The following is a 12,811-nucleotide window of genomic DNA, read 5'->3' as shown; positions in this document are numbered from 1 at the left end:
GACAAGCACTGTGCTATTTTAATTTCAGTCAAGGTGATTACGAGTGCATAACAATTTGTTGTCCAGAAGACTCAAAGCAAAGATACAGCAGACTCAAAACTAAGGCTGGTTTCAACCCTAAATTAATAAAGCAAGAGGAAACCAATGATCAATGATAGCAACTTCACTGTTTTAATTTTAACTACATCAGCCTTTCACAGGGGAGTCACAAAGAGCTGCATCAGCTCTCACAAGTTTCAAGATCCTGAAGCTCCTATGAGCTATACGAGACCCAAGATTTGGGTTTGGAGGGAGTACAGTGTGATTACACTCCTGCTGGCTGATTCCTATGCAAGTGAAAGCTAACTTACTCTAAATGAATTTTATTAACAGGAAGCTCCTGGTTTTAACACACAAAAGTAGAAATTTTATAAGGAAACTCAGAGTCAGTCTGGATGGATGAAGTTGCTTCAGTAGGTCTATTAGATCCATTACACCTTGTCAGAGATGCTACAGCAAGTATTTCATATGGGCACTCCTAGCTAGATGGCCAGTGGTGATTTGTCACTTGGCCTGCCCAAATAGTGTAAAGAAATCTATAGATCTAGCCTAGTGACTGAAATCCTCTCTTATGTTATGGAGAAGAGGGATATCATTCTAATGGCATTGCAGCATCACACAACTATGCTTTGCTTTTCTCCTGATTTGCTTTTAGATGCCCAAGAGATGTTGAGAAGACCAGATACAGTTCATTGAAAACCGAATGAAAACATGACATGAATACGGGTATTCCTGTTTCTCCTAGCACGTGTTCAGAATAGCCAACACCATTACTGAGAGTTCCTTCCAGGAAGCAATAAAGGCAGTGGTGGGTGATTTATTAAGACTTGGCAATTCTTCCCTTGGCCCTAAAAATTGGAAACTGACACAACAATAATATTTCTTTTTTAAAGGGAAGTCATTCTCCTCAGCTTCCCAGTTCAACCCATGTATTCCACGCCTTTCTCACACGGTCTTGCATATGGTAAGGGACATGACTGTAGCTTATTAAATATGGAATATTGCTCTCCTATGGCAATAGTGCGAGCTGCGGGTTTCATGCAGGCCCCTTGTAACCTCTGCTTGCCACCGCAGTGGGCAAAATGATATTTTAGCAGATAATACAAGACAATTCCTTGAAAAAAATAAAGTAGGTGCTATCCTTAAATATCATCCGCTTTGAGAAAATACTGAATATACTAGTGCCATCAGTGGCTCTCTGCAAACTGACGTGGAAACACGCACTACTGCTGCAGAGACTGTCCAGCCATAAATGTGGCACACAAAAAAGTGAACGCCAGAGAGTACAGCATGCAGGCACTGAGTTTTTTCTTGGTAGATCAGTTTTCTGCTGGATCAGTATGCAGTGAAGGGGAAGCCATGAAGAACAACCTAGAGGAAGGTGGGGGAACCGAGCGGCTGCCTTTAGCATAAGCCTGCTGCTAGACTGGGGTGTAACACAGTGTAACATAAAACCACACATGGGCTGGCTTGCAGAAAAGGAGATACTTGAGATTAGTTTATTGTCTCTCTCATTTATTGCTTTCTTTGGGCAGCTGTACTGGGATGTAGGAGACTGTCTGGCGTGAAAGTTCAGAGATGGAGTAATTAGATTCAATGGCAAGATTATGGATTTTATGCGTGAGCCACCTTTGATTGTGGAAAAAGTTAAAGCATGTTCTCCATAAAGCTTGGGAGGTTTTTCATAACACTAGTACAAGTAGGTAGATGAAGAGATGTTAAATTCCTAATTGTTTCTTTTATCTTTCCTGTGATAGAGACAGAGCTCTGTTTTAAAGACGTACCAAAAACCAGGTCTTTCATCTGGAGTGTAAAATTCATGTGTTCCCTGACCTCGTGTGTCACATGGTAATGAAACAACGTAAATCAGAAATGTTAAAAGTTGAGGTTTGTTAATATTACGGCTGAAGCTTCAGTCTCTTTCCTGGTTAATCTGACAGGTCCATTGTCCAAATATATATATTTACAGATTACAACGACATGAAGAAAAAAAATTAATGGACACCCAATGAGAACCAAATGGCAATCCAAGTTTCAGATGCCTATCTGGAAATTAAAAAGAAAGAAAAGAAAAAAGATAAAACCAAAAACCACTTGCATACATTTTATCTAGGGCAATGGCCTTTCTTTGTATTGTCCTACCTCCTTACTCCAAAGACAATATTCTGGTTATTTATACTTTGTGGGGAAAATTTAGTAAAGAACACACATTTTGCATTCTCTTATTTACAATTCCTTCTCACTTCTTTAGTTGGCTGGGCTGAAGGAGGCACCAGGATACAGGAATGTATCTTCCCCAGTTGAAAAAGACACATACTGAAATTCTGGGGTCAGTAAACCAAAGACTGTGGACTGCTTGTTCCTGAGACTGCTGAAACTAAATGTATTCTGCTGCATGATGACACTGAAATCACTATTTTTACATGTCTGTTTTTGCTATTAATCCCAACGTTCCAATGGAAGTATGCAATAATTGCATTTGTGTATCTTGCATTCAGACCTTTGCTCCATAGATCAATAGTGTATTGAGGTGATGACTTACACCACTCAAGATTTGAGTGGAGAAGACAAAATTGTGCCCTCCACGGATCTTGCAGGTGAAAGGGTAGATTAGGAGAGTTCCTGCTGATACTGCAGTGACTGCACTTACACTGAAAGAGCACCCATCACACCTCAACCCTGTGGCTGTACCTGGCCCCACAGACAGAACTGATGGGTCCCTACAGCTTTCTCCATTTCTTCCCACCTCGGCCAGTCATGTCAGCAGAACCAGCAGGATTCAGTGCAGATCAGAGGTGGTGAGAGCTCAGTGCCACAAAGCAACACAAAGGCTAGGGAAGCTTGGGACACAATGAGGAAGGCTTTTTCAGGTGCCCACTGGCCTGGGAGTTATTAAAAATAAAAAACAACTTCCCTCTTTCCTCCTCTCTCCTCCCATAAAATCCATGGGGAGCCTCAAAGAGAATCTGAAAACAGGGACATTTCCATATACCTTTTTTCACACAGGGAAATCCAACTCATTACCTTTAACTTGAAAAAGTCGACTATGCCAAAGCATACTGTGCTTTTGAGATAATCACAAGAAAGTCTCCTGTTGCAGTTTTTTTCCCATATGAAATGGATTGTGAAAGCAACTGGAAAGTAGTTCACATTCATTTATGTGAACTACTGCTGTCCAAATCTCACCTTACAAAAAAATTACTCTTTCTCCAGTAGACGACAGAAAGGAAGCCAGTCTTGAATGCACAAGGTGAAATCCTGGCTCCATTGTATTCATTTGCCAAACCTGAATTGAATTCAACAGAGCCAGGATTTCCCCCACAAAGACTGAGCTATAGTAAGCAGGGGAATGTCTAAGTGGCAGAGTAGAAAAACAGGTTTTGGAGCCTTTAGATCCCAGTGTGTACCCCCAAGCCAAGCACCACAGTAACACATGACATGAGAATATTGCCTTGGCTGAGCTCATAATGATCAGTTTTCCAACTCAAAAGATTTACATTACTACTGAAGCTTCTGCGGGTCATCTAACAGAGAAATCCAACTTAACAGAGATGAAGTGCTTTTTTCATCTTTACAGACAGTCTTTTGAGAAAAACTATCACTGCCACATCTTGTGATTCTGGAGCTACATCAATTTTATTTTCCTTCGTAACCTATTACTGACCCGGTTTTCCTTACGCTATCCTGACCATCCTGCTTCATGCTGCTGTGAAGGTGTCTCTCCAAGTGAGAGGGCTGAGACAATGTGAACTGAGGGAAAACGAGCAAGAAATGAAATTCTTCATCTGAATGAAGACAAGTGGCCAAAAATATGAAAAAAATACACAACAGAAATGGGGCAGAACAATGCAGTGATTGAGAAAATTCAATCAGTGCTGCTTCTACCACCTAATTTAGAGCTGTAATTCCCACAGTACTTCTAAAGAGTATTTTTCATGCAAGACACAAAATTTATTACGTCTTTCCTAATCCTTGCCTCAGTTTCCAACTCAGCTCTCTGTGCGCGTTAATTGGGATGGATGAAAATCCAGTAAGTGATGTCATTTTCCTGGGTTTTGTTTTCTTAACTGCGAGAATTCTAAAAAAGCATCTACTTATTTCTCCATTCTTGGACACAATGTTGTGGCATGGATGCAGCATTGCCACACAGGATCCAGATCTTAAAGCCGCCTGCTAGTAATGCTAGCAGCCAGAACTCGGCTCTATCAGAGCAGCAAAATACTGTATTAGAATTACTTGGCATGGCTGCATATGGAAAAAAAAAATTATTTTGTTTTAGTCAAAATGCCTATTCTAATACAGTGTTATCTTGCTATGAAATTTGCTATCTTATTTATTTACTATTTTTAAGTATTTATTATTTTACTATAACATTATTAATTACATTGCTTCTCTTGTACTTCTTACCAGTTTGAATGACTTCCATTCTCTTACACAGCTACATAAATACTGCAATATATGCAAGATTTTACTGGAACACAGCACATAAACTAAGCGACAGTAATCTCAAAACTACATTTAGTATACTCACTTGAATAAAGGAGTTCCACAAACAACACATTTGTATATTCCTTGAGCTTTATGATGTGTGTACTCCCCCTCAAAGGCACTGGGAAAACAATAACACTACATTTTAAAAATAAATAGAGGATTTAAAAAAAAATTATTAAAGTAGCTAGGACTTTAGAAAAATATTACAGAAAAAAAACAATTAGAAGTTTGCAGTTGTTTTTTATTAAATGAAGCAAATAAAGCAGGCACGGGGAAAGGGGAATGTCCTCATTAGTTTGCTTCAGGCGTTATGTATCATGCAAGAGGAAGCAAATTGTCGCACAGTTCAAAGGACAGAACAACAAAAAGGAGAAAAACTAGAATCTTCCTACATTTGGTAAGTGACATGTACATTTTATAAACACGGATGGTTTGAAATTTAGCTTCATCCTATGTACTTCTGTGCAAGAGGGTTTGCCTTTAGGAAATGTTTTAGCAATGAGTTCAGATGCTGAGCGAGAGGTGCAAAGCTCTTGGGTGTCTGCCATTGAGATGATAATGAAGACTTGGTGTTTGGTGTGTCCAAGATGGGCTGCCAGGGCAACAGAAGTATTGTAGCTGAAAATGAAATAATTGCTCCATGATTTCAAGCTGCATGCGCCTTATATTTGTAGCTGAAAAGCAATATTACAGCTTTAAGGGAATATTTTTCTAAGTTAACAATCTAAAAGGCTAGGAGGTCATTCATCTAATACGAATCAGCTGTGCTAGTCCAACAAAAAGCCTATGTGCTCCACAGCTTGTTTTTATTATCCTTTCACCCTTTTTATGAGGTCCAATTTTTTTTTTTTTTTTATAAACAGGATTTTTAAGAATGACCTTATCTCCGATTGTTTGTGCACATTAAATCACGTTGCTGGTCCCGTACACAAGAGGGAGGGACGCGGGGCAGGAAAGCCTCACGGCGGGGGATGCCGTCCCCGTCCCCTGGCCAGCCGGGGCGGTGGGGGGCTGAAGGGATGGGAGTAGGGAAATCAGCTCGCTCCTGCCCGTTCAGCATGTCCAGCAAACAGCACACTGTCGGGAAGAGTGCTGCCTGTGAAGCAGGACCCCATGTGTGGTGAAGAGCCCTTTCAGGTCACGAATGAAAAGAAGCAGTTACATCATTAGTACATTTGGATCGGAGGTAAAGCTGCGGCCTTATGCCAAGCTCAATGGTATAAATTAGACAACAAAAATGGTTAGGCCTTGGCAAGTTACCTTCGTGTTGGAATCAGCTGAGGGAGACTTTATTCACTAAAAACAGTCTTGGAAGCAAGTCCCTTTTTTTCCTGCAGGATTCAGGGCTGGCTTCCAGCGACTAAAGCCATGTGAGGGCAGTTATTGAAAATTTTTGACATTCCAACCACAAATGAGCCAATAAATACCTTCTCCACATGTGCTTCAAAAAGAAATTGGAGCGGGGTGGAAAAGAACTAAATTATGCTACCTTCTTTCTGCAGCCAAAATGTCTATACTTACAATGACCACCTTCAAAACTTCAGCATCCTGGCACGGGGCCATTTCCCTCGTGGTTCTGCTTACTGTGATGTCTTCCAAGAAGTGTACCTAAACCGCTATTACTTCCACACATTTTGTAGTAAACTAAAAACAGACTCTAAACATAAGCCCTGCGACTTTATAAGACATACAGTGTTCATTATAAGTCACACAAGACCCCTGGCCGTGGCCTCCATGCTGCAGATGCTTGTCTTTCGGTGGTGTTAATTTGTAGGGGTTAGTAAACAAGTGCAGAATTCCTGGAAAAAAAAGTTGCCGGGAAGGATGAGGAAGCGCCAGCAAGAGGAAAGGGAGACAAGCAGGATGCCTGCGTTTCGAGGGCTGCACTCCCCTTGCCCTGCCTTACCTTTCCGTCCCCTTCTCCTGAGTGACATGGTACTGCAAGGGTGTCAGCCGCTTCCTCAGCTCCTCCTGGGAAAAGACCACCTTACAGTCTTTTTTATCCCTACATGACCCTGCAAAGGGAGAGGATATGGGAGAAGGAGCCTTTTTAGCTTAAATCCTGAATAATTGCTTTGGCAGACGGCCACAGCATAGCTTCTGCATTCACTTGTCAATGACCAGACCGGTCCCTAATGCACGAAGAATGGCTCAGCTGAACTGCAGCTGATTATTTTTTCAAATCCAAGTTTAAAAAGAATTTTGCTTGAGAGCCAGGTGATTCCACTGGAGCAGTGACAATGTGCTACAGCCAAAGCCCTTCCGTGTGTTATACGCTAAACTGTTGCACACAAAATCATTCACAAGAAAGTTAACGTTTTCCAGCCATTTAGAAAGAAAGAAAGATAGAAAGAAAGAAAGAAAGAAAGAAAGAAAGAAAGAAAGAAAGAAAGAAAGAAAGAAAGAAAGAAAGAAAGAAAGAAAGAAAGATGCAAAAAAAAAAAAAAGATATATATATAACTACAGCTGAAATGTTCTTTACAAGACATCTATATTGGAGACTTATGGTAATGGGCATATGATGTTCAGCCACAGTGTCCAACAATTTCACACCACTTTAAGGTAGCTTAAAATAATTATAAATCTTTAGGATTCCAATCTGGTTGCTTCAACGTTTAGTAGCACCCTAGTCCTTTTACTTTATAATGGTAGCAGCTGTATTTTTCCCTGTTGAAGCACTAATAGTAGCCCTGAGCAGCAGGTAATTTCTTCATGCAGTATGATGTATCAGGTTCAACAATAAAGTTGCCTTAAAAAATAGGGTAGCTATTGGAATTACCCTTCTCTGAGAATCTCATATTTTGCTTAATTCACACAAAATATCCAAGGAGTACATGGGGATTACTGTAAAAAACATTTCTATAGTACGAAAATGCACATCACATCAAGGAAGAAAAATAACAATAAAGCTGCTTTTGAATGAAAACTCCCAAAGTAATAAGAGAAACTGCCAAATATTAAAATAACTTGGATAATCACTTGCAAAAATGAACTGACAAAGTATGGCAGGAAAAAAGCACTCTAATGACAGTAATTAAAATATGAAACAATTAGAAATAAACAGTCCTGACAAAAATATTTTTTGCTAGTAATGTATATACACTCATAAAAAGACCAATTGTGTTCCCAAAGTAGAGGGAACAGAGCTACCCATCTGTATGTCATTTAGTACAGGAGAGGCAATGGCAGGTTTAAATTACATGGTATTGGATTGCAATTTCCTAACATTGGATGCTTTTCTGCTTTTTTACCTTGAGTCATTACTAAGGAGTGTTCATAAAAAGTAGCTTAAAGCACAGATGCTTGCAAATCATTTAAGAAAAGATGTTTCTTTCTTCCTCCCCCTCTTCTTTTCTCATTTTTTTTTAATGTGTGGGGGTGGGTGAGTAGGGGAGAGAGAAAAAGAATAATGCTGTTGGTCACTACTGACTAACCCTAGGAAGTATTTTCAGGAAGAAAAAAGTAAAATTGAAAACATCTGATTGAAGTAAATAGTGCAAACATAAAAAGCTTTACTAGTGAAAGAAAGGTATTGAAAAGCGACTTTATTTCATAAATTAGAAATTACTTTTGATCTAAACATTCTTAAAAACAGATTGTTTTCCACTCTGAGCCCTCTCATTAGCTGTGCTGCAGAGCCCGCGTTTTAATGGCGAGCTTTGAAAGAGCGCTGCTGTACGCCTTTGTTAGCTCCAATCTTATTTGGGAGAGGGATAAAGATTTCATTCCAGGTCTCTTTGTTTGTCTTTCAAGAACCACTAAAGCAGTATTCACACAAATTTTGCAGGAATGTGCCCTGTGCCATAGCTTACAAATTATTTGGTTTTGGTGCACTTAAAGGTCACCTTCCAAATTAGCAAAATTTTCCTACATCCTGGCTTTTCAACCTTAAATGTAAATATTGTTTCCTAACTGTAAGTGAGGTTTGTTCTTTATAACGTTTGGTTGCTTATTTAAAGATGTCAAACTTTGGAGGTTTTTATTCTCACAACGTGCCGGGCTTTAGGACTAGCAAGTCTTTCAAAGCAGAGCTAGCAGGGAATGGAAGCACATGCATTACATAAATAACTATTGTTGTGTTGCATTACGCTGCTCAGGAGGTAACTTTTTGAAAGCTGGTCTTTCGTCTGATGTTGCAGTATCCAAAAATTGGTCTAGAGAGCAGCAAAGAATCCTACAGACCGACAGCTCATTTTTAAAAATATCTCCCAGTTGTTTTTACCAGAAATTCCATTTGCTCTTCAGTTGTTTCAAGAATAGCCGGCATTCCCTCTTTGCTCTCCTTGAATGATTTCCCTTCTCTCTCAGAAACGCCGTGTTCTTCAACCAGCAGGCTCGCTGCTACTCACTAGGAAATTTCTATATGCCACTTGATCCATGACATAGATCAGAAGTAGGGAGCATGTTACAAAAGATTTTTCCCCGCTGCTTTTAATAATTAACCGCCTGTTTTACAATACAGACAAGTATTTATGTCTGCAGGGGAATCCTAATCTGCACTGGGGTAAACTACAACCTGACCCAACAAAGGACTTTCCAGGTTTCCAATTTAATGGAGCACACAGCAGCAAAAAAAAGCTGTGGTTGCACTACAAATCATAGAGGCAATCTCTTGGTCCAGCCCTCAGCACTAAGGAACAGCCCTATTCAGGTAGCTGCACTCACAAGTTAACTGCTAGCAGCAACAAAAGGCCAGGGGAACTGACTGCACTATTCCCACGTTGCTGCAGAGCCAGGGAGGTAATGCAAGGCTCAGCCGTGACAGGAGGTTGTGAGGACGCTTCCTCGGAATCATGCCCCATCTACAAGCCTCAGGAAGATGGCAGGATGGGGTTCTAGGAGCAGAGCCCTTCAGCTGGGAAGGAACTACCATGCAAGTGGACAAAAATGCTCAACCTGCAGTACGCGATCATCCTGCTGATCTGAGGGAAACTGACAAGCAATGGTTGTTAAAGAAGAGGACAAAGGTGCCCCGGCCGCCCTCCTCACCATAGTTCCCTGCACGAGGTACCACCTGCAAGCTGTGCAGGTCATCAGCAACAAAAACTGCAAAACCTTCCTGGGCGACTCAGGCACAAAGTAAGGCCCCACCGTTCCCTCACAAATGGTGCAACTCTCGGCAGAAGAGATACAAGGCCATCAGTTGCACACATAGCATGGCATCTGTGTGATAACTAACAGTATGGCTAGACTAAATAAACAGTGAAGATGACCAAGGTCGGGTTTGTTCTGTCTTTGGACTCCGAACGGAATCTGACGTTATCCAGAGGTGATGCTCCCAGCAGCGCCTTTAGAAAAGCCACAGTTGGATCCACCCTGACCCAGCTGCTCCACCAGGTCCTACTAGGAGCAGTGAAGACATGCCTCCAAGAGCAGACTGGGTGCCCTTCATTATCGGCTTGTGCATTACTCTGCCTGCACAATTCACCCTTTCCCTTGGCAGAAATCTTCAACGCTCACATGGATTCCGTTGCAAGTTTTCCAGTCAGCGCAGCACGGTGCCTTCGTTCTCCTTGGTGCTTGTTAGGGGAGCAGTGCACACCACCACTCCATACCCGGCGCTGACAATGACGCTTCAGGCCTCCTGCCTTCTGTCCTTTCAGCAGTTCCAGCAGTGCTAAAAGTTGCTGGGATCTTGGAACAGGATGGGAAGCTCCTTGAAGGAAAGGCCAGGCCCGCAAATCTTAATGTGTAAATATAAAAAAAAGCTCAAGAGGGTGAAACAAACAAAATCAGAAACATTTCTGGACCCTTTGTAGCATCCCTGTGCTTAGGAATGGCTTTTCTGAAAAGAAATGCGAAGTGTGCTGCAATTCACTGTTCACTCACAGATTATACGCATTTTAGAGTTCAGCCCTGGTGTCTGGAGGCCTTCTGTATAAAAATGAAGTGAACAGAAAGTATTTTCTGGGTGCTGACCTGATAATGAAGACATTAAGCATCTCACCTCGCATATAAATTCCAATTTCAATCGACCTTTTCAAGCCTGTGGTTCGTAACACAGGCGAACAAGTGCCATTTCCTTCAATATAACCAGTCACAAGGAAACCAGCAACAAGATACGTCCAGACAGACTGACATGAGTTTGCAGACCATTACTCCTCACCACTCAGCCCTTCACCTGCTCCGCCGTGCCGGAGGGTGTCGAGCAGTGTCTGGCGTGCCCTGAAATACCCTGGCACTGTGCCTGATGCCTTTCCTCCTTTACATCCCCTTTTCAACTGTTCTAATGATTTTCTCTTATGTCTTGTTGCTTCCCATCACTGCAAAATTAACTCAGCATTTCAGCTTCATGGAAGACACAGCATACGTTTTCCTCTTTCTGCATATGCTTACGTTCCACTAGCATTAATGGACATTACAGTCATGCACTGAACGCATACCATTAAGGCTTCCTGAATTAAATACTGCAAGATCAAACGTTCCAGCAGAGCACAGCCATATAATAAATCGAGCTTCCAGTTTTCAGTACTACTTTTAACATACCCAAGCATTCTGAGGGTCCTTCCAGCAGATCTTATTATACCTATACACCACAGCCCCAGTTGTGCAATGGGACCTGTGTGGGCAGACCCCGCAGAATGTGCACAGCTCCAGTAACTGCAGAAGGGTCTGTGAAGGCAGAGCAGCTCAGAGGACCTGGCTCTGAGCATCTCCTGCTTCCCAAAGCCCCTTCACAGTTGAGTCCTACCTCACTCATCCACAGTGAATTGTCTCACACTGAAGCTAAAAGGGATCCTGCAAGATTAGAAAATATTTGTGTACGTGTCTTTAAATCAATCTCCTTGCATTTGTTATCACTAACACTTGGGTTTATTAAACTTTGAATCTCTTGGTTTTATTCTTTTAAATTTTGCTTGCACAGTTTATGTCACTTGGTTGCAGTTTTGCATCTCTCTCCACTTAGGAAAAGGAGAACAAACAGCTCTGTTTCACCCATGGGTGTCCCATGCACCTTTAGTCTGTACCCTACCAGGACAAAAAAAAAAGGGGGTGTGGAGGGGTGGAACTGTTTATCTAGTTAACAAAAATTAAAAGGAAAACAACCCTCGAAAACGCAAATCAATGCAAACAGTTCTGTTAGCTTGTAAATTTGGAAAAAAAATGTTTTACAAAGCACAGTATTTGATGTCGTACATCTTTATATAATCCCATCACAAGCCATTTTAAATCACCTCAGCATGCTGCTGCCTAGGAGAGATTCTACAAAAGAACTCTGAAATCTGGGAGGTCAAGTTTAAGTAAAACCCAAATTTTGACATTAAGGAAACCCTGTAAACGTTTTACACATTGAAAAACAGATTTGTGGTTCTTCTCCGAGGGATGGCTCCTTTGCTTTCTTGCTGTAGGTAGCTAACTCCCATCTGCTGTTGAAATACCATTTGCAGTTTCATGCAAGCATTAGGAGTAATGGGGTGAAGCCCATTTCCACTATATTGTGCGTTGAAAATCCAAAAGCCAGGTACCGGGACAACAGCCACAATTTTGGGTCAAGAACAACATCAGAAAATATGTGTCTCAAAAAAGCAGGCTGACTTAGTAGTCAGGAGGGTCACACAGCTACAAAGGAAGGACAGGCCAGCTCTTTGCAAGTTCACGAGTTTCCCACACAACCAAATAACAGAGCCGCTACCTTTCTTTTTTTCACCTGGCCATCAGCACGTCTCCTGTTTTATACATACCTATGAACTGAGTCACCAGCAGAGATCTTCCATGTAAGAATACCAGCTTCCTGAGCACTAAAACCCAAATGAACCCACTGTGGTCGCAGCAGGGGCAGACCTTATGGGGCAGGAGCTGCCTTGTCACTTGCCCTGAGCTGCAAGTGCCAGTGCTGCGGTTACGTGGCCGAGGCAGCTGGTGATGCGCCAGCCAAGGAGACTTTGTTCCCTGCAAAAGGAATCTGAAGCTGCCTGCCCTCCCTGCGAATGTGAAAAACATTCAGCAGGGGGATGGAAGTGTTTTGCATAGTGGGAAAGGAGGAAAGAAAAGCAGCTCCATTCGTCTACTCTACTTCCTTATCTCGTATTAATGAAATCAGTGTCACTACCAGCCACAACCTCACTCCCACAACCTTCTGAGGCTGATTCCCCCAAGAGCAGCCTGCCCCACAGGTGGGGCTGAGCATGGCTGCCCCACAAGGACAGCGGCGATGGCAGCACACAGCCCCTCAAGAGAGGCTGGTGGGCAGAAGCACCTTCTGCAACGTGGAGCAAAACTCCTTGCATTATCACTGCCACTTCTGTCAGCCCACAATAGCCAAGGTCAGGCACAAGGCAGC

At 42.0% G+C, this 12,811-nt stretch overlaps 1 protein-coding gene across 6 annotated transcripts in view; it reads right to left on the bottom strand.

The window, feature by feature from the left end:
- Positions 1-12,811, bottom strand: part of MSRB3 (methionine sulfoxide reductase B3) — an 83,992-nt gene that overhangs the window by 46,624 nt on the left and 24,557 nt on the right. For all 6 annotated transcript variants that reach the window (XM_021385089.1, XM_021385095.1, XM_021385090.1 and 3 more), the window contains 2 exons: positions 6,437-6,545; positions 4,571-4,648 (listed from right to left, as the gene is read on the bottom strand). In XM_021385089.1, the coding sequence (XP_021240764.1) occupies positions 4,571-4,648; positions 6,437-6,545 (187 nt within the window). The remainder of the gene's footprint in view (positions 1-4,570; positions 4,649-6,436; positions 6,546-12,811) is intronic.

Source organism: Numida meleagris, chromosome 1, assembly GCF_002078875.1.
Source record: "Numida meleagris isolate 19003 breed g44 Domestic line chromosome 1, NumMel1.0, whole genome shotgun sequence".
Classification (NCBI taxonomy): Eukaryota; Metazoa; Chordata; class Aves; order Galliformes; family Numididae; genus Numida; species Numida meleagris.
Note: the sequence above shows the minus strand (reverse complement) of the source record. Positions and strands in the feature narration are given on the sequence as shown.